Source organism: Prosopis cineraria, unplaced genomic scaffold (genome assembly GCF_029017545.1).
Source record: "Prosopis cineraria cultivar Desert tree isolate PC_DT_omini unplaced genomic scaffold, ASM2901754v1 PC1, whole genome shotgun sequence".
Lineage (NCBI taxonomy): Eukaryota > Viridiplantae > Streptophyta > Magnoliopsida > Fabales > Fabaceae > Prosopis > Prosopis cineraria.
The window spans coordinates 55,762,070-55,782,806 of NW_026555332.1; the positions used below are offsets into that span (position 1 = coordinate 55,762,070).

The 20,737-nt window shown below is 37.5% G+C and overlaps 3 protein-coding genes across 3 annotated transcripts; 2 read left to right on the plus strand and 1 right to left on the minus strand.

Annotated features, from left to right (window-relative positions):
- Nucleotides 1-303: 303 nt before the first annotated feature.
- On the plus strand, nt 304-6,175 carry LOC129321301 (pectinesterase-like). Its single transcript, XM_054967063.1, has 3 exons — nt 304-1,425; nt 1,517-1,677; nt 5,288-6,175. Exons 1-3 carry the CDS (start codon nt 611-613, stop codon nt 5,980-5,982), a joined length of 1,671 nt encoding a protein of 556 aa, XP_054823038.1. The 5' UTR covers nt 304-610; the 3' UTR covers nt 5,983-6,175.
- Nucleotides 6,176-10,709: 4,534 nt separating this feature from the next.
- On the plus strand, nt 10,710-13,446 carry LOC129320500 (endoglucanase 17-like). Its single transcript, XM_054965996.1, has 8 exons — nt 10,710-11,050; nt 11,167-11,373; nt 11,462-11,662; nt 11,754-11,846; nt 11,949-12,110; nt 12,193-12,304; nt 12,453-12,616; nt 12,699-13,446. Exons 1-8 carry the CDS (start codon nt 10,787-10,789, stop codon nt 13,029-13,031), a joined length of 1,536 nt encoding a protein of 511 aa, XP_054821971.1. The 5' UTR covers nt 10,710-10,786; the 3' UTR covers nt 13,032-13,446.
- A 940-nt stretch (nt 13,447-14,386) lies between these two features.
- On the minus strand, nt 14,387-20,435 carry LOC129314448 (sucrose synthase 2). Its single transcript, XM_054957887.1, has 15 exons — nt 20,210-20,435; nt 19,547-19,679; nt 18,798-18,949; nt 18,491-18,683; nt 18,119-18,237; nt 17,786-18,002; nt 17,569-17,664; nt 17,302-17,475; nt 17,027-17,143; nt 16,750-16,916; nt 15,948-16,172; nt 15,495-15,816; nt 15,175-15,419; nt 14,962-15,100; nt 14,387-14,677 (listed from the first exon to the last, which is right to left on the minus strand). The coding sequence occupies exons 1-15, from the start codon at nt 20,305-20,307 to the stop codon at nt 14,639-14,641; spliced, it is 2,436 nt and encodes an 811-aa protein (XP_054813862.1). The 5' UTR covers nt 20,308-20,435; the 3' UTR covers nt 14,387-14,638.
- Nucleotides 20,436-20,737: the final 302 nt, after the last annotated feature.

Here is a 20,737-nt window from a genome sequence, read left to right on the forward strand (position 1 = left end):
CGGGGAGACGCAACTAATCAAGAGTCTCCCTCTAAATCAAACCAACTGAAACGTGTGGCAAAAGTTATACACATTTCAGCCACGTCATCGCACCACCTGTAGGACCCCCGAGAGCATTTATCCTGCTTCGCTTCTTTCACAGGTGAAGCCACCAGATAAAGAAATTTTAGATTCAAACTGTTACGTCTTCCCATACGGCTACTCAGTGCGTCAAAGTAAATGCAAAACGCTGTCATTTCGAATTACTTTTGTCCCGTGATCAAGTAATGGAGCACAGACCACTATCCCATTTTATAACCCCGCGGCAGTACACCATGTTGGAGCCAAAATGATTGAAGCTGTCACACATTCTGTCCTCGGTCGAAGCCTCGAGGTACCACTTTCACTTTAGTTATCAGGTAATAATGTCGAGGTTCATTGCATGTGAGGTGAGTACATCCAAAAAGAGCCTTCATAAAGTTTCATACCATCTCTGTGATCAGATCACGGGCAAACCTCAAATTAACCACGCCTATTTTGATCCAGCCTCTCTTCTCATTCTCCGAATAGCAAAATCCCACTACTCTCTGTTCCTCACTCGCTCACTTTCTCCCTCTTTCCAAATTTCACCATGTATAACCTCAGCAGCAGGACAGCCCTTTCGCTCGCTCTCGTACTCATTTTCTCCCTCGCCTTTGTGCTTCACCTTTTTCCTCCCCATCACACCAGCCACCCCAAAACACACCTCCATTTCCAAAAGCACCTGCAAGTCGCCCAAACCACATGCCGAGGAACACTCTACCCACGACTCTGCGTTTCAACCCTTGCTTCCTTTCCCGATCTTGCCTCCAAATCTGTCCCCCAAATCATTTCCTCTGTCATCAATCACGCGGTGTCCGAGGTGAAATCCTCCTCCCACGACTGCAGTGGCCTCCGAAACAACCTCAGGAATCTCGAGCCGCTCGAACAGAGAGCCCTCGACGATTGTCTCCAGCTGTTTGATGACACTGTCTACGAGCTCGGCACCACTACGGCTGATCTCTCCAACGCCAAAATAGGCTTCAAGCGTTACCGTGACTTGCAGACACTGCTAAGCGGGGCAATGACTAACCTGTACACGTGTCTTGATGGATTTGCTCATAGCCGGGGGAATGTCAGAGACAGGATCCAGGACAGGTTATTCGAGACCAGGCGTCATGTTAGCAATTCATTGGCCATGCTCAAGAAAGTGCCCGGACTGAAGAAAGCTTCCGAGACCGAGATCTTCCCGGGGTATGGAAACGTGAAAAATGGGTTCCCTTCGTGGTTGTCTTCTAGAGAACGAAAGCTCCTGGAGGCAAATGTGAATGAGACGAGGTTCGATCTTGTGGTGGCGAGAGATGGCACGGGCAATTTCACCACTATTGGGGAGGCTGTGAATGCAGCTCCGAACTCCAGCATGACCAGGCAAGCACGTTGTTATTTTCTATCGTGTATACATTTCTCTTTTGGGCTGAGCGAATGATTGTTAGCAAAGGTGTTTGATTTTGTACGACAGGATTGTGATACACATAAAAGCCGGGGCGTACTTTGAGAATGTGGAGGTGATCAGGAAAAAGACCAATTTAATGTTCGTCGGGGATGGAATTGGGAAGACGGTTGTGAAAGCCAGTAGGAATGTCTTAGACGGATGGACAACTTTTCAGTCGGCCACCGTAGGTGCGTCTCACACACTTTTTTCCTCTTCACATTTTGCTTCGTTTAGTCCTCTGTTATTAATTATCTCCTGTTGGTAGTAGGTTAAGATCATGAATCAATGAATTGTCCATCTACACATTTAATAATTCTAGTTTTAGAAGAATTGAAGTTAAAATATCTGAACAAACCGGGCAGCTGGCGTAATAACGAGTGAGATTCAGTATGTATGCATGCGGTGCACTTCTTAAAAATCAGTACATAAAAGAGTAACAGAAGATTGTGGAAAAGACAACAAAAGAGGAACTTGACAATGGAATCATAGGTACAAAGATTTTGGGTTTATCAAGGTCCATATATTCCAGCACCCCTGCAATATCTAGCAATTAATTGTAAGTTCCGTATAGTAGGCAGATGGTATGGATTTAAGCATAGGGAAAATATTAAAAGAAGAAAAAGGTCTGGCTGCTTTATTGTTTTGGACGATTCGCTTGGCCTTAGTTGGATGCTGAAAGAGGAGGGCGATAGATTGAATTACTAAATGATTTGGACTTTATTGTAGGGTCCATGCATGCACGTATTCTTTCTTTATTATCTGCAGCCGAAGGCGAACTTGAGTCTAAAGAAGACAAAACAATGTCAAGTGGATATTGATTCATAATTTCAAAAAACATTAGTAAGTTTTAACGTTTAAGTTTTTTTGTCATTAAAAAAATAAAAGGAAAATTTGATAATTATGTTTCAAAAGATTAAATTAATGATGATTAAGTCTTGATAAATTTTTTCAAAATTAAATTTTAAACATCGATTCTTACAGACTTAAACAAAAATATTAGTTACAATCTGAATATTATAGTTAAATAGTAGATGTCTAATATGTAATTAAAATTTTTGAACTTACAATTATTTAAGTCAATATTTTTAATTCATTTTTAAAAAATTGTTGAAATCTAATTTTCATTAATTTAATATTTTAAGATTTAACATTCATTTGAAATTTAAAAAAACAAAAAAACATATGTTTGCTGACCCAAGACATTCAAATTTTACCATCAAACGGTAAAGCCCACAGGGTATTGGGATTTGTAAAAACTAGTATGGTTCAAAAGACCTCCTTTTTACCTGTGAAACCTCTTCCGAAAAAAGATCCCACTTGAGTGAGATTTGAATTAGTCTGAAGTAAATTGCATTGCCCGTGATCAATAAAGACTGGTAACACATTTTTTGTCCCTGTCTGCGCTTTTTCCAGTGTTACCAAATTAAGATTTTACATAATCTTGAATCTTGACGGCATGATCAATCGCACCTGTAGTCATATCTGTTTCTTAAAAAAAAAATGAAGTTAGTTTTCAAGAGATTTCCAAAATTGGGTATTTATAACTTGGGATTGATTTAACTATACTTCATTTTATTTTATTGGACAAGTTGCGATAATTATGTAGTTATTTACTTCCAATCACTTGCCTTCAAGTATACCTCGAATTAAGGGTGAGCAAAACCGAACTGAATCGAATTTTGTCTATTTGATTCGGTCTATTTAATTTTTCGATTCGATTCGATTTTTTTATTTTAAATATTTTGGTTGATTAGTTCGATTTGGTTAGTAAAATTTAAAATCGAATAGACCGAATCAACCGAATTACATATAATTTATTAATTTATAAATTATATTTAATTTATAAATTATTTTATTTTATTTTATTTTTTATTTTAATAAAGAATAAAAAATAATAACATCACTTGAAAGTTTAAACCCTATTTCGGTCAATCACTCTCATCAATAGATGTTGTGACCAGATTATGGTGTTGTGATTGAATTATGGGACCATTATTTGATCATCGATGTTTATTTGTGGTTGTTTATTTAATTATTCATGACTTTGTAATATTTGGGCTTTATGTCATATGGGTATAATTAAAATAGGCTTACATTGTTAAAAATTAATAAAAAAGGCTCAATTTTGTAGTGTTGTTTGTTTTAATATTTAAAAAAATGTGCCTAATTTCAATAGCCCAATATAAAATAAAAAAATTAAATTAACTGACCGAACCAAATTATCAAATTTCGGTTTGATTGGTTTGTTTGGTTCGATTTGGTTTTTATTTTCAATGTTATTCAATCAATCAGTTCTGCATATTTTGAGACTGAACCGAACCAAATCGATCAATGTTCACCCCTACCTCGAATGATTAAAAGTTTGGGTAAAATTGTTAATCATATCAATGAAAGCATAATTAAAAATAAGAATTTTTATAAATATAACTCATGTCATAGGATCAGACCAAACAAATGGTTTAATATTTATTATATTTTATATTATGATAGGTTTATTATATTTGTCAATAACATATCATTGTATATTAATAATAAAGGTCTTATAAATTTTTAAATTTTTAAAATTTTTGCACAAATTTTTTGGGTGCAAAAATTTTTCAATTAGGGGGCCAATTTATCCTAGAATATTAACATATTCTTTGTCAACCAAAATAATCTAATAATTTTCTTAATTTATATAAAATATATCCCTTTTAATCTCAATTATAACACACTTTTACAAGTATTCTTTGGTTCTTACAAGGTATTTGATAAAAATATTAATTATAATTTTTAAATATTATCCCTATATCATGAAAGATAAAAGAGAATGATGTACAGTTTGAAAGAAAATTTTATGTTTAAATAAACATAACTTCAAGATTTTAATCTATTTTTAAAGTTAACCATTTAATTAATTCTTGATTTGATGACAAAATTTTATAATAATAGGGATGGAATGGATAATGAAATAATGGAGTGGAGGGAGAAATGCCTTCAACCGACTTAATCATAATCTAATCTACACTTAATATTCTTCTGAGTTGCCGACGCCATATCACATCACTAGGATTAGGGAGGACAAAACGACACGACAGCCAACAGTATATTGGAATTAGGAGCCGTCATTTTTTTTTGGAAAGGAGAGCCTTAATAATTTATGCATTTGTGTTGGACCAACCCATTTGGGCCACGTGTAATTGGAGGAGAATTCCACGCGGATGGAACTTCCTTCACCATAGCCACTAAGAGGAACGTGGGAGAAAAACAAATTCCAAAATTACTGGGATAAATTATAAAAAAATAATAATAATTTAATACTTCAAAATATTATAATTTTATAATAAAAAATTATTTTTTTGTTATTAAAAATAAAAAATTTCAATTCCAACTTTAATTTAAAAAATTATAATTTTTATTTTATAAATTATAAAAATTAAACAATAAATTATAATTTTTTAAGCATACTTTTATTATTAAAAAATAAATTTTAATTATAAATTTTATTTAAAAAATAAAAAATTTTATTATGTGAATTATAAAAAATTAAATAAAAATTATAATTGATCAAATATAATTTTTATTATTGAAAATAAATTTTAAAATAATAAATTTTATTTATAAATTATAAATTTTAAAAAAACTTATCAGAATTTAATAAAAAAATAATTTTTTATTGATTGTAAAATGATCTTTTTATTAAAAAATTATTAAATTATAATATTTTAAAAGATAATGTTGTTGTTTATATAATTTCATTTACATCAATTAGATTTTTTTTTGTCAAAATAAATATAAATATAAATATAAATATTTCAGCTGTGGCTGGAACGGGATTCATAGCGAAGGATGTAACGTTCGAGAACTCAGCGGGAGCGAGCAAGCACCAAGCCGTGGCCCTGAGAAACAGCGCAGACCTATCCGCATTCTACAAATGCAGCTTTATCGGATATCAAGACACCCTCTACGTCCATTCCCTCAGACAGTTCTATCGAGACTGCGACGTCTACGGTACCGTCGACTTCATCTTCGGCAACGCCGCCGCTTTGTTCCAGAACTGCAACTTGTACGCACGCAGGCCTCTCCTCAACCAGAAGAACATGTTCACCGCTCAGGGCAGAGACGACCCTAACCAGAGCACCGGCATCTCCATCCTCAACTGCAAGGTCGCCGCCGCCGAGGATTTGATCCCCGTCAAGTCCTCGTTCAAGACCTACTTGGGACGCCCCTGGAAGCCCTATTCCAGGACGGTTTATCTGAAATCTTACATAGAGGATCTGATTCAGCCCGCCGGGTGGTTGGAATGGAACGGGACCCTGGGTCTGGACACGCTGTACTATAGGGAGTTCATGAACAGGGGTCCTGGCTCTGATACGCGGGCCAGAGTCGGATGGTCCGGTTTTAGGGTCATCAACTCCTCCGCCGAGGCTTCTCAGTTCACGGCCGCCCGGTTTATTCAGGGAAATGACTGGTTGAATTCCACCGCCATTCCCTTTTACCTTGACCTCAGCTGAACTTTCTTCTTCGTTGTCAATTGAGTGTCTCCTATTCTCCAGCTCCGAGTACAAATTCTTTAACCGCAAAACTAACGCAGTCCGATCGGTTTCGGTTGGAATTGATAGTCCAAGACATTAAATTAGTTGTATTTTAAGTGCTTATGGATGGATCCTAGGCCCAATTGGTTACAGGCCCAAACTTGTTATCCAATCCGCATCCGAAAGGAATGTTTTTAATTGTAGGAAATGAAAGGTGGTGGAGTAATTAAAAGAGTGGGAAAGTTGTATCAAAAAAAAAAAAAAAAGAGCGGGAAAGTACATGATGAGGCGATGTACGAACGTTCACAGAGGACTCAACGAAGCCGGTCAGAGTTCACACTGAGACGTCAGACATGGGCGGGCCCGCTCTCTGATGCTTGACCAATTATGTTATGGAATATGGATGACCAAGAGGCAAAATAATAATAAACCACGTTTAAAAAAAACGATCATGGCTTAACTTAATCAGGCCGCGGAAAGAAATTTTGAGATCTAAAACAAAATCATGAGCAAAACTTGGCGTGTGCTTTTACTTTTTATAAATCATAAACAAAATTTTAACGGGGTTTAAAGTTCCCACCTTAATGGCATAAAGTCATGAACACCTTGATACTCATCTTTGGTAATGCTTTAGAATAAAAAAATGGGATGACTAGATTGAAAGGGAGTTTAGAACAAGATGATGCAGTGTAAATTAGTATATCATAGATCTCGTTATTTATTTTAAATAAATAATTAACAAGCTCAACACAATAAGTAATGTTATATTGTAAATTATGAGAGTTTTTCAACATGAAGAAATATTTTTTTATTCTCTTTAATTATATGCAATTAAATAAATAACAGTACAAATGTACACACATGTATATAATAGCTACGGCATGTAGGAAATTTTACAGGGGTCCTAAGACAATTATCTCATCCGCCCTGCTGTTTGCACGGCCCTGGTTTAATATTTAACATTTAATAATATGCGATTGAATTCTGTTGCATATTATCGGCACAGCAAATCAGTCCCTCAGGGAAAAAAAGTGAGATTTTAGTTTACTGTGAGTTTTCTGCTCTATTTGAGTTGATAATCTTCGATTCTGAGATTCTGTCTGCATACGGAGAGTATGAATTCCGTGTGACGGTTTTTTAACGGAAAAAATACAAAAGTCCCCGTGGAAGGCATAGTTTTGTCAATTTATAACGGCTACGGTTAGCTTCGTCGTCAATCAGACGGAGAGACCGCCACCTTGAATGTCGAGCTGGAAAGATGATACGAAGGGTCACAAAAGTCTTGAAAACTAATAAATGAAGTGTAGTTGTTTGAAGATCAGTAGAGATAATAAAGACCACGAGGAGCAGCTCATGCAATTCTTATGAACCCTGGGCCTACAGAATGAGCATCTTATCTGCAAGGGAAGCTGGAAAATTAATATTTGGAGAAGAAAAGAGGGAGGATATATATTGTCCAGACCCACAAGCAAGCTATGGAGGGCAAGGGAGAGGAACGTGGTGTCAGCTTTGTGAATCATCCATGAGGCCAATAACGAGTGATGTATCGACTTTTTGTATTGCCAGAGGATGCGAAGAATTTTGGGAACCACGTGCATGTGTTGCCCCTCTCTGCATTCCCTTTCATCATTAAGTTTGCTCCTTTCACCCCCCCAATAAAAGAATCAAATTCGTGTTTATATTTTTTTGCTCTTCCATACTTTTCTGACTCCATTTCTTGCTTCCCTCCTTTCCATTTCATATGCCCCCTTTCAACCTTGTTTTGCACGGTTGAGCCCGTTCTTCTTCCTTTTCTGCCAGCCGTCTCGATTTTCTTCCCCTTGTCTGATTTCATTCCGCAAAGGCATAAATATTTCAATTTATTCACTCAATTCTATCTAGTTACTCACTCTTTTAATAATTGAGCAGTATGGTAATTTCAGATATTCATTAGTGACCAGGCCCCACCAAATAATTCTGCATTGGATAAGCACTCCAATCATCCACGGAGAATCGTGGTGCAAAGTTATTGTTTTTGTTTGTAGTTGAAAAACAAATACCAGTGTGTTAAATATGCTAAATCTCAATAGATAATGAAATGAATCTCAAGTTTCTTTATTACATTTCGTTTGAATGTAAAAAGATAGTAGACTTTAGTAAAACAAATGTATAATTTAATTGAAGTGTTTAAAAATTACAGACTAAAAATTAAGAATTGAAAAGGGTTAGTAAATGTAAATTATACGAGTCTTAATCGAGTGTTGACTGAATTTCTCTGTTTTTCTTCTTTCTATTTATAGTTTCTAATAAGAAAAACCTTTTCTTTGAGACTTAGCATATTCTACTGAAAAATCAGATATCCCGCGAAACTTATAGCACGGTCTCTTCATTTTAATAAATAACCTGTTTCACTAAACTATTTGGGAGTAGATTTTGGCATTACCTATGATCGTGTTTTCGTCTTAACGGTCTAATATTTGAAATTGATGGAATTTCGACATGTTTATTTATTGTGAACTTTATTGAGCTTCAAAGCCTGCCTTTTTTATTTATATTAGGCTTGACGTTTCAATTACTCAACCCAACTAACCTCGTGATCTATTTGAGTGACGTTTCATATTTAGTCCAAACAGTTCTTCACATGCTATATATCTGTATGTATTTTCCCCGAGCCAGTTTTAAGATATTTCAGTCTTATATTCTGATGACATGTAGAAGGGAAATGCGTGTCGAGCAAATGACCGCAACTTGATTTGATGAAAACGCAGCAGCTACAAGAACATGATTGAACTCGAGTGAATAAAATAAGTAGGGAAGGGAAGCTTACAAAGTGTAGAAGCATTGTCAGAAGTAAGGGTGGGGAGAGATGTGACCAAAAGGTCAGAAGGGGTCACTGAAAAGAAAAGCTTATCCGATGCTGTGAATGGGCCAACACGGACCCTTTCATCGCTTTGGGATGAAAATGTGTAGTCGAGACAGCACAAAGATTGAGTGAGTGTTAGTCTGCTTCGCCTTTTCTGAGTTCTTTAATCGTTCATCACTGACCGCTCTCTGCTCTCGGCTATGGCATGGGCATCTTCTCTGCTCTGCTTCCACGCACCTTGGACCTCCTTCCTTCTTTCACCAAACACTTGACGTGTCTCCCTTCAGAGTAATAAATAATGCCCCCAAAGAGGCATTTACCCTCTGTTACACATTGTTGTTCTATTCTAAAAGTTACAACTAAGGACCACAACACTTTAATAAATCGTTGTTTTTTCTTTAAATAATTATTTGCCCGCTGAGCATACCGGAATCCGGAGGATTCGTTCTTCGTCCGTGATGAAAGCATGAATGGTTGTGATTTTGATTTTCTTCATTTATGCGTGTTTTCATCAAGAGAGGAGAGTATCAGAGAGTATAGCCACAGTGTAGAGAATGTATTTTGGTACCTACGCCATCCATCCAGTTTAAAACAATAAAACCTATAGAACATTTTTAATCACTCCTCCCTTACTGTGCATAAAGTATTTTTAACTAAATTACTTGTATCAATAAAAATTTGTTTTTGGTTGAGATAATATAATACCATGATGATTTTCAGTTGGACAAAACTTATCTATTTAGCTTCATATACTCAATATATTTTAGTCTAATCAAATCAACACGTGAACTTTAATGTATTAACAATACTAATAATAAGAATTTGTGACAGAATAAATAATATATAAAAGATATATGTATGTTTTAATTTAATTAAAAATAAATGTCTTAAGCATATAAGGATAAGTATATATAAGTTTTTTTCTTTTCCATTTTACCTATAATAATTTCACAATTAACATCATGATAGCAAGTAAAACTCACAGTTAATATCTCTTTTCTTTTTTAAGAAAATAAGGATAAAATTATTTAATTATTTAAAATTATTATGAAATTTATGATATAAAAAAATAAACAAAATTTTTCAAAAAGAAACTTTATATAGAAGAATAGAGAAAGGAATAAAATTACATTTGTAAAAAAATTTAATGCTATGAATTTTTTTTAAAGAAAATATCATACATTTTGAATTAACACTAACACATAAAAAATGTCATATATTTTAAATACCAGAGAGTGAAATTTTACTTACAAGCTTCTTTTAAGTTTGATCTCCTTTTAACTATATTTTTATATTTGCTTTTGTAAAAGCAAAAGGATGAAGAGCCTTAATTTTGACCAACTTGTCTTTTGACTTACAAATAAAATATTAAAAATAAGACTATTTTAAAGATTAATGATTAAAATTATAGTTGAATTGATGATAAATTAAAAATTTTATTAAATTAATTAAAAAAATAGTTTAATAGTCTAGTTCGACCGGATTTACGTAATAGATGAACTATGACACTGGTTGAATAAGGTACTTTTGGCTGAATGGCTCCCTTTAATCATATCTCGTGCTTACGTCTCTATAACCTGACGATTAATGGCAAGACGGGAGAAAATGAAAGACATCCTAATTAATTCCCTTGATTGGCTTATTAGCCTGCAGCTGCAACTGCAGTGTTCTGCACGGCGACCCAGACATCTCTCCGAAATTCCCAAGTGTTATTGAATAAGAATGGATTAATTAATTGATTAAAGCCAAAAAGACGAGTAGGAGCATGTGGAGCCAATTATTGTTGTACCCGAGAAGCAGGACGTTGCAGAGTGCAGAGTCCGTTTTTGCTTTATAAATACATGGCTTTGAGCCGAGAGGCATTGCGGCTGGAAGCAGGTGGCAGGTTTGTTGCTGGTTGGTTGGGTCGACATTATTACTTTTGGGCACTTCACTGTCACTATGCCTCTCTTCCTTCCCTCCCCTGCTCTTCTGCTCCTTCTTACCCTCTTCTCCGCCACTCTGCTTCCCTGCCGTGCCGTCCCTCTCCGCCACAATCACCCTCCTCGCCACCTCCACCACCCTCATCTTGCCACTCACAACTACAGAGATGCTCTCTCCAAATCCATTCTCTTTTTTGAAGGTCAGAGATCAGGGAGGCTCCCTCCCAACCAGAGGATGACCTGGAGGAGAGACTCTGCTCTCTCAGATGGCTCTGCCCTTCATGTACTTTCTAAATCTTGTTACTCTTATTCTTTAGCATTTCCAGTCTTCTCTTTGTATTCTTGTGGGAAATGAAGGCGGGGGTTGCTTACATCTGTGTAACTAACAATGCAATGTAGGTTGATTTGGTTGGAGGGTACTATGATGCTGGGGACAATGTCAAGTTCGGTCTTCCCATGGCATTCACCACTACCATGCTTTCCTGGAGCGTGATTGAGTTCGGTGGTCTCATGAAAGCTGAATTGCAGAATGCCAGAGAGGCCATTCGCTGGGCTACCGATTATCTTCTCAAAGCCACTGCACATCCAGACACCATCTATGTTCAGGTCGTTTCCGTCTACGGTTACTCTCACCTTTCTTGTGACTTCATTTTAAGCATCATTTTAGAATATTGACATCGTTTTGGCCTCGCAGGTGGGAGATGCGAAGAAGGACCATGCCTGTTGGGAGAGACCTGAAGATATGGATACCCCAAGAAATGTGTACAAGATTGACAGGAACACCCCAGGTTCAGAAGTGGCCGCTGAAACTGCCGCTGCTCTTGCGGCTGCTTCTCTGGTTTTCAGAAGAAGCGACCCCATGTACTCTAAAACTTTAATCAGAAGAGCTATTAGGGTGAGCCATTGATTCCAGACAACCCATTCATGGTCTAATAGAAGCCTTAATATGCATAAAATCTCGGGTTTTGGTTATTTTCTGGGCACAGGTGTTCCAGTTCGCTGATAGATACAGGGGATCCTACAGCAACGGCTTGAAGCCCATCGTGTGCCCGTTCTACTGTTCTTATTCTGGCTATCAGGTTAAGTGTTAATCTCTATTGAGTTGTGCAGGAAGTTTGTTTTCCGTATCAAGAGGGATGCAGAGCCCAAGTCTTTGTTTGATGTCCCTGAAAACATTGTAGGATGAGCTATTGTGGGGCGCTGCTTGGCTGCACAAGGCGACGAAGAACCCAATGTACCTGCATTACATACAAGTTAATGGACAAACCCTTGGGGCCGCAGAGTTCGACAATACCTTTGGGTGGGATAACAAGCATGCCGGAGCCAGGATACTTCTAACTAAGGTCCCATTTTCATCAACTTCCCATTCTAACCATGGCCCCACTTGCATAGTGACGGTATTAAACTGGGGTTTCTTGAATTCAGGAATTTCTTCTTGAAAGGGTGCAATCCCTCCATGAATACAAGGGTCATGCGGACAATTTCATCTGCTCTCTCATTCCCGGAGCTTCTTTCTCTTCAACCCAATACACTCCTGGTAAGGTCCCCCACCCCCAAAAAAAAAAAAAAATATATATATATATATATAAATATAGAAACATCATTGTTTTTCACTGTCTTGTCCAGTTTCATTAATTTGTAACGGTCACTTTTTCCTCGTTGCTGCTGGGGTACTGTTTGCGCAGGTGGACTTCTGTTCAAGATGAGTGATAGCAACATGCAGTATGTGACATCCTCTTCTTTCTTACTCTTAACCTATGCCAAATACTTGACCTCATCCCACATGGTCGTTAACTGTGGCGGAGCCGCCATGACCCCCAAGAGGCTCCGATCAATTGCCAAGAAACAGGTTCCATCTCAGTACACCATGAGAGTGATTTGTATTTTCACTGTGTGGTAATCAAGTTACTTAATGAGTATGGTTTGTGCAGGTGGATTACTTGCTGGGAGACAACCCGTTGAAGATGTCATACATGGTAGGATATGGTCCAAGGTACCCAAGAAGGATTCACCACAGGGGATCGTCTCTACCGTCAATTGCTGTACATCCGGGGAAAATCCAATGCTCGGCAGGGTTCAGTGTGATGAAGTCGCAATCCCCAAATCCAAACATCCTGGTGGGAGCCGTCGTGGGTGGGCCCGACCTCCATGACAGGTTCCCAGACGAGCGGTCAGATTATGAGCAATCAGAGCCAGCCACATACATCAACGCCCCACTGGTGGGAGCACTGGCTTATCTTGCTCACTCATTTGGCCAGCTCTAGACTCAGAAACTAGAAGCACGCGATTCCCAACTCTGGAGCCGTTTCTCCGTGTTGTTATATGATTACTTTTGTGAGGTGATTTTGGGTAGTCGTGTTCCTCGGAAGCGCACGAGGTGGTTAGAGGGCAGAGGCTAGACAGCTGTGGGAGCCAGCCCCAAACCTCGAAGCACATTGTAGTGCCAAGTTATAGGTAGGATAGCTTTCTTTTATAGCTTTACGGTGTTAAATAGTTCATTGGACTTGGGCCTTGACTATTTGAGTTTAGCGGTTTACCTTGGGTGTCGTGGGTATGTTTTTATGTTTTGACTCCAGAAATAGCCGGCCGTGTGTAAGGCTGTGATATAGTAATATGGAAATCGTGAGATGCTTATTTTGTGAGCACTTGAAAGTCCCGAATCAAATCCAGGTTATCTTATTTTTGGGAGGCATTGCTGAACTAAACAATGACTTTTACGATATAACTTTTCACAGAAACTTGGAAACAGCTTATCTCCAACCGTAGGCTTTGTATCTCCTTGCAAGAAAATATGGAAATAGAACCCGTGTCTAGTAAGAAAATACGAGTACGCTGACGGGAATATAAAGTGGTGGGAAGACGGCCCTGAAAGTGGATAGCGAAAATTTTGACCGTTGAAAGGGAAGGGAAGATGCTAAAATACTAATAATTAGAGAGTTGGGCCAAAGACATTCTGGTGATGTGGGCCCAATTCTCTTCAATTTAACAACCAAGAAAAAGACGTTGCTTGAAGCATTTCCACATTTCCAATGGATGAACCCTTGAATGGGCCTCCATTTTGTTGATGGTTAAAGAGGCCGGGGGCACTTAGCATGACATGCACGCCCATTCTCTTCCGCCACGAGTCCCATTAAATATCCCTCAACAACCTGATTTCCCAGATTTTCAATTTTTTTTTTTAAACAATCTTGGAATCGATAATATCCTTAGGAACCATAAATTTATCCATTTTTGGAAGAAAAAATCCTATAAAAATTTGTTTGGTGGTTGCAGTATTTTATTTAGAAGCATGGACATCGTACAGAAATGAAAATATGATTTGATAAAATAAGATAATCATGCTTAATATCATATAAAAAGAATAAATATTTAAGCTTGGCTGGATGATAATACTTCTAATATAAAAATATATTAAAATATTTGTTATTAACTCTTTGATAATTAAAAAATGTAACTTCGATGTAAATCATGTTTAATTTTTAAGAACAAATAACCTTCAAAAATAATTGTTGAATAATAAAATACTCGACCAACCCTGCTTGTTTTCGCTCCAATTTGGTCAACCTTCACTATATTAAACCAAACACAATGCTCATTCCATTTCTTTCCACAGTTCCCATCGGGTTAAAATGCGAGTGATGAATTTATGGCGGGAAATAGAGGAATTCCGCTTCCTTGATTCTCTTTTCAATACATTACAAATATTAGAAAAACAAACGAGACGTGGAAGCCCCAGCATGACCAGAGAACAATGTCATTGTAACGCACACAGTAGCAGAACTTTATTCAGACACTACATATTCTCAGAGTGTCTTCATCCACTCATTTCAGAATTACATTGGCTGCAAATTGCCTAGGCACCGCCGATGGGTTAATTTGCATCGTCCTTTGCTGGAGGAAAAGAATTTGCCTGTGCAACACGCGGATCACGAAATTAATATTAACATGCCGACATTAATTTTGTTCCATCACAACCACACACACGAACCCAAGGCACTTGGTTACAGAAGTGGCTTGGCAACACTATTTTGGCCGGCCAAGTGGGATGAACAGTTAAATGCTTTAACAGACCACACACAGATGGTATGGATTCAAGAAGAGCATAGAGTCAAGAGATGACATGGATTCAAGAAGCATAGGGTCATAGCCCTGAAACAAAAATGAGATGAGAACGACCGTATAAATAACACTCACCAAATCACGGAACTTAAGGATGTAGAACATCTCAAGATATCGTCGAGTTTCACGCCTCTCAAGTTTGGACACGTGCTTCCAGAAACTATAAACTCCCGCCAAGGTCATGAGCCTCTCGGAATATATCTTCCATGTGTACCTGCATATGCCATGCTTAGCAACTGCATCATACAAAAATTGCGATTCCTTATTTCTTTTTTTGGGAAAAATTACCTCTCATAAATTCTTTGAAGACCACCATCAGATATTTTATTCCAATGGCCTGGGTCCTCCTTGCACCGTTGGAAGAAATCAACCAATACTTCAGAAGCTTGGTCAGGGTGATAAGGATCAATGTGAAATCCCGATACGCCATGCTCAATTATCTCAGCAGGACCACCATGGCAAGTAGCAAACGTGGGCAGCCCACAAGTCATGGCCTCCACAACTGTCAGTCCAAAAGCTTCATAGAAAGCAGGCTGTGACAAGAGAGCTAAGGTTAAGAATCATATCTGAGAGGTCAGGCACCAAAGCATAGACTTCTTTTATAATACCTGAACGAAGGCACCTCTGGTGTCTGCTATATAGCGATAAAGCTCACCATTACGTGCCCTGTTTGTTTGGGCAGCTATCCAACGAAAATCACCATCTAAATTATATTTCTTCATGAGATCATGCATCTTCTCAATTTCTGTAATTTCTTCTCTGTCCCTGGACTTCTTTACATCAATATAGCCAGCCACCACAACCAGGTTGACCAGTTCCCTCAATTTGCTGTTCTTACCATAGCTTTCTACCAAGCCAGAAATGTTTTTCACTCGGTCTAACCTTGCCATGGAAAATATTATGGGCTTTGACCGATCTTTAAGTGTACCACTGCCACAACAGAAACAAAAAATTAACTTTAGTCACTGCTATCAGCAATCTGGCCCATCATAATTACTTCTGTAACCCCGGACTTTTATCTAGAAATAATCCCAATTAATAATCTGTCTGGTTGTACTCACATGTGCTCATCAGTCTGCTCAGGATCATATAACAGCTGTTCAATTGAACCATGCAGGGCAGTCAATCTTTTCTGCTTTTCAGAGTAGGGAAAGTAGATGCTCATATCTGCCCCAGGAGAGACAATATTGAACTTAGGATCAAAAACATCAATGCCATGAACAACCCTGTAGAGCCCAGGAAGAGTAAATGCACTGTGGCTCTCATATTGGCCAACAGTATTCTTCCTGAAAGAAGTTACTGTCAGTAATCAGTAGCATTAGTTAGCATGAAGGAGAACTTGCATCTTAAAATCCCGAAGAAGAAGAAGTAGAAGTAGAAGAAAAGAAAAGGAAAACATGGAAAGAACAAAAAGCTAGTAACAGTCATAGGCATGTGATATGAACTGGTAAACTTGATGCTTGGTAAGATTTTGAGAGGTGGATATGTGAGAGGGTGAAGAGCCCAGACAGAATCAGAAACTAAATCTATCATTGGCATGGGTTTCCATGAGCAACAAAATAGAGTCACCATAAATTGTTCAGGAAACTTAAGACGCCAAAGTACTCTACAACAAACCCAGAAGCCAGAAATTTGTTTCTTGGACAAGCTGCACATCCCTCCACAAGTAATTAAAATAGGGTATGCCGTACTCCACAAATACATTGTTAAATAATCTGTGCTACTACTTTCATGTTGATAACCATTAGCTCATATAAAACTGACAGGATTGAGAAATTACGTAAATATAATATAATTGAGCACAATAATGGGGGTAAAATCATAAAGTGAACCATCGCAGATCCTCGAGTAGAATAGACTTACGTTCCTGCAATCTCTTGATATGTACTAGTGATGATAAAGTCAGCATTGTTCATTGCTATTAGGTCAGCAGTGAATTGGCATGAAAAATGATACTTCTCCTCAAATTTTTTCCAATATATATCTGAATCTGGATATTTTGTTTTCTCTAGTGCATGCGCAATTGTGCACTGCAAAATATGAACATTTGCATCTAGTAAATGGCGATCTCATAAGACAATAATTTGAGCTCTCTGATTTTGTATAGCTTAGTAAGAGGAAAATAAAGAAAGATAAGAACCTGTGTCACTCCCATCTTAGAAGCTAATAAAGTCGCAACAAGGTTTCCATCACTGTAATTTCCAATAATGAAATCAGGATAACCCTGTAACTCAGCAGCAATTTCACTAGCAACATCCTGTGTAAGTGCGACCAAAAGTATTGGATTGGTAAGGCTAGCAAATTTTGTATATTATCTTTAAATATCAGAATCCTAAAGTAAGCTAAGAAAGCACAAAACTCTAAAACAGTTCAAAGTTGGGGTCAATTTTAAGTTATCCACGGTCAAAGACCAACCTCTGCATAAGTCTCCAGATAAGGCCACACATCAAACCTTGAGATCCATTTACGAAGAATTCCTGTATGTGATCTGAAAGGAACTCGCAAGATATGAGTGTGTTCAGTACCACTAACTCTTTCTAGCCGCTGATTGCAGGTTGTCCCCTTTGCATCAGGTATCAACCTGGTAACCTTGAGACAGTAAAAATAATTATATAACTAAACAAAAATCATCTATAAATGCTATTCCAAATCAAAGAAAATGACCCAGGATAACACTCTTACAATTAGAATTCTTGGAGTGAAATCTAGTCCTTGCTTCTGGATTCTAAGAAGCATCTCGTTCTCAAGGGCACGCACTTGATCCAATATATAAACAACCTTCAGATAGAAAGCTTTTTTTTAGGAAGATGCTAAGACATTGTTTCCAATGAATGCACGAGCCAAAATGTCAGAAGTGACTAGAGAAAATAGAACTAGTATTATGCTTCATGAGATTTACCTGCCCACCAGTGTCAGGCAAACCCAAGACATTGGCTTGACCAAAGTAGCCATGAGGAGATAATATAACAACATTAAACACCATAGGAACTCTTCCAAGAAAAGTCTCTAATGTAGAAGGATCAGGAGCCTGTAGAATGTCAGAGAGAAGATGCATCATCTCCATCACCCTTTCAGCAGTATCACCCCAACCTCTCTCAAAACCCATTCCTTGTAATCTGAAGTCAGAAAAGAAATCAAAGACGAAATTATTAAACTACAATGTTGTGGTGAAATCCTCACATCCTCATTCAAGCGGCATAGTGAAGACATGTAAAATGTAGGATAAGCTTACACATATTCAAACTCAGAATAGCCTGCATCAGGTTTAAGCTTAGAGAGATAATCCTCAGCCTTGACCAAAGCTGACTGTAGTTTGGAGATGCTCTGGATACGATCATTTAACATCAGTGTCTGTGCCAAGATCATCAAGGGAAAGAAAAATCAGATATGTAAGAAGATTACAGAAAATATGGAGAGAAAAAAAATGATCATTAAGCACGGTGCTGCAGAGTGGATATAAAAAAAAAAATCATGCATCATCAAATCAAATTATATCAACATAAAACTTACACCAAATTATATTTAAAGATAGAAAAATTACCCTTCAGCACAATCACTATAGTGCAAAAAGGAACTGCTAAGCACAGAAAACTAAAAAACTTACATGCCCTTTGTATGTGTGAAGTCTGAGGAAATCAAGTAATGGCTCCAAAGAATCCTTGTTCCGAAACATAATTGACGAAAGGTGACGGTTGAGAAATTGAACACCATTGCCAATGGACGATGATCGAGATGGACGAGGAAATGAAGCATTGAATGGTTCAAAATCAAGCTCCAATACAAAAGTGCCATGAGTCCTAACAATATATAAAATTAGAAAAGAAAAATCAATATGTTAAGAGATCACAACCCCAGATCAGAACTTCAAAAAATATGCAACCTCAGAAAAAGTGAAGTAATAGATTTCTTACGTTCCATCTACAAGTTCCTCTTTGAAGTGAAGATATTCAGGGATACTCAATTGCTCCACACTGAGTTCATAAACATTAACACGGACATATTCCCAAACACCAGGTCTTGGACGAACTGCAATTGCCACAAAAGGAGGGAAAACTATGGCTTCCTATCAGCAAAAAAGAAAAGAGGAAATGCAACATATTTTAGTCAAATGCAGTGACCTTTAGAAAATTGACTGTTCCACAAGCTAGAAACCATTAATTTATAGGTTGTGATTAATGATACTCAGAGTCACATTAGGGACAAACTTCATCGTGAAGCATGTATAAAATGGGAACCAGCTAACTTGTCATTGTAGAAAATATGACAAAAGAACTCACTTAGGTCAGATGGGAATGCATTTGAAGTTCACTTGTCAACCATAAGTTCATACTTACAGTTTAATTAGTGAAATTTAAGCTGAAGGTTCATCAAATAGGGTACTTTTCCGGGGTTTAGGTCTGGATTTCCTGGCAGTTATTAAGCGGAATTTCACTAAGATGCCACACTTTCAGCAACTACATATAGCATTCTAATCGTAATTAATGGTATGCGGTCTGACTCAGACAGATTCTACAAATAAATAATGTTTTGTCGGAAACATCGCATAAACCTGGCATAACTTTAAGTACATGTATGGGGACCAAAGTAAGTCTGCCGAGAGTCATATGACATCTGGGGTGACTAATACAATTTAAAACCAAAGTATAGTAGTTCAAGTAACCTGTGCGGACTTGAGGATTTCGCCGAAGGGACCATTTTTAAGATCCTGTGATGCTTCATCCTCGCCGAGGATGCTTTCGAGCTCATCAATCAAATTATGGGGTTGCAAAATCCGTTTTCCCTGAGCCACATACCTTCAAACGCAAAATGCAACTATCAATAAACCGAAATCCACAAGTATTATCTTTTTTTCTCACCAAGATGAAAGAAAGAGGGAAAAGGAAAACTCAAAACAGAGACACGCCTGAAATACCAAACCCATCATAAGACCGCAAGACTTCGTGTTTTCTTTCATCTCACTAACATAGTTACACAAATTAAGAAATTTTAACACACAACTTTGCAAATTTCAGCACCAAAATCTGTCACCCTCGGGCAAAATTGTAAAGTACTCAAAAGTTAGACACGGAAGATACAAACTCTCTCATTGGACAACGACTTGAAGATCGCATCGGTAGAAGAAAAAGAACGCTTCTAGTTTCTCAGGTTTTCTCAAAACTATTTGAAGATACAGGATTGAACTAGTAGGAAAAGAACCATGATGAATAGTTTAGAAAAAAAATGTTGAAAAGTAAATGCAAAAGATGGATGGCACATTGAAAAAGTTGGTAAAAGCACTTGGGGAGTGGGGGAGGTTGATGGAGGAGGAGAGGGTGATTGGAACCTGGAGAGGAGAGCGACAAGTTCGTTGCGATGCGCAGAGAGAGTATCCTCTACTCGGTCTCTGATACTGGGAACTCGACTAAGCTTGCGCTGAGACATGATCGGTATCTCCTTGCAGGACCGACAACTCTGAGGAAGTGCGTCGCTGTGAGTTGAGCGATCAAGAAAGAAGAAAGATATAAAGTGAGAAAAGCTAAGCAGATTTTTCGTCGAAGTGGGAAATGCTACGTGTTAGTGCCAGAAGAGGCGAATTTAGAGAAGCCGCCTGGAAAGAGAAACAAGAGCGAGGGAGGAAGGTGATCGCGACGTGGCGGACGGTGATTATTTTCATCAGATTAAAATGTATAACACTGTCATAAACTTTGACACAGTTATATAACCTCATATCTTTAAAATTTTAAAATTAAATCCTTAATTTTTTAATTTTATTTTTTAAAATATTTCACTGTCAATTATGTTATTTTTTATGAAGGTTAAAATATTATTTAACTAAAAAATATTACATTATATAACTATTTATAATAAAAAA

What these genes read in the sequence shown, in the direction of transcription:
- LOC129314448 (XM_054957887.1), bottom strand. Translation starts at nt 20,307, where the DNA reads ATGTCTCAGCGCAAGCTTAGTCGAGTTCCCAGTATCAGAGACCGAGTA. An exon ending in TGCCTGACACTGGTGGGCAG is followed by an intron (nt 17,665 to 17,785) that starts GTAAATCTCATG and finishes TTCTATCTGAAG; the next exon opens with GTTGTTTATATATTGGATCA. An exon ending in CTTCAAAGAATTTATGAGAG is followed by an intron (nt 15,101 to 15,174) that starts GTAATTTTTCCC and finishes TGGCATATGCAG; the next exon opens with GTACACATGGAAGATATATT.
- LOC129320500 (XM_054965996.1), top strand. Translation starts at nt 10,787, where the DNA reads ATGCCTCTCTTCCTTCCCTCCCCTGCTCTTCTGCTCCTTCTTACCCTC. An exon ending in TAATCAGAAGAGCTATTAGG is followed by an intron (nt 11,663 to 11,753) that starts GTGAGCCATTGA and finishes TTCTGGGCACAG; the next exon opens with GTGTTCCAGTTCGCTGATAG. An exon ending in CCAGGATACTTCTAACTAAG is followed by an intron (nt 12,111 to 12,192) that starts GTCCCATTTTCA and finishes TCTTGAATTCAG; the next exon opens with GAATTTCTTCTTGAAAGGGT.
- LOC129321301 (XM_054967063.1), top strand. Translation starts at nt 611, where the DNA reads ATGTATAACCTCAGCAGCAGGACAGCCCTTTCGCTCGCTCTCGTACTC. An exon ending in CCGAACTCCAGCATGACCAG is followed by an intron (nt 1,426 to 1,516) that starts GCAAGCACGTTG and finishes TTTGTACGACAG; the next exon opens with GATTGTGATACACATAAAAG. An exon ending in TTTTCAGTCGGCCACCGTAG is followed by an intron (nt 1,678 to 5,287) that starts GTGCGTCTCACA and finishes TAAATATTTCAG; the next exon opens with CTGTGGCTGGAACGGGATTC.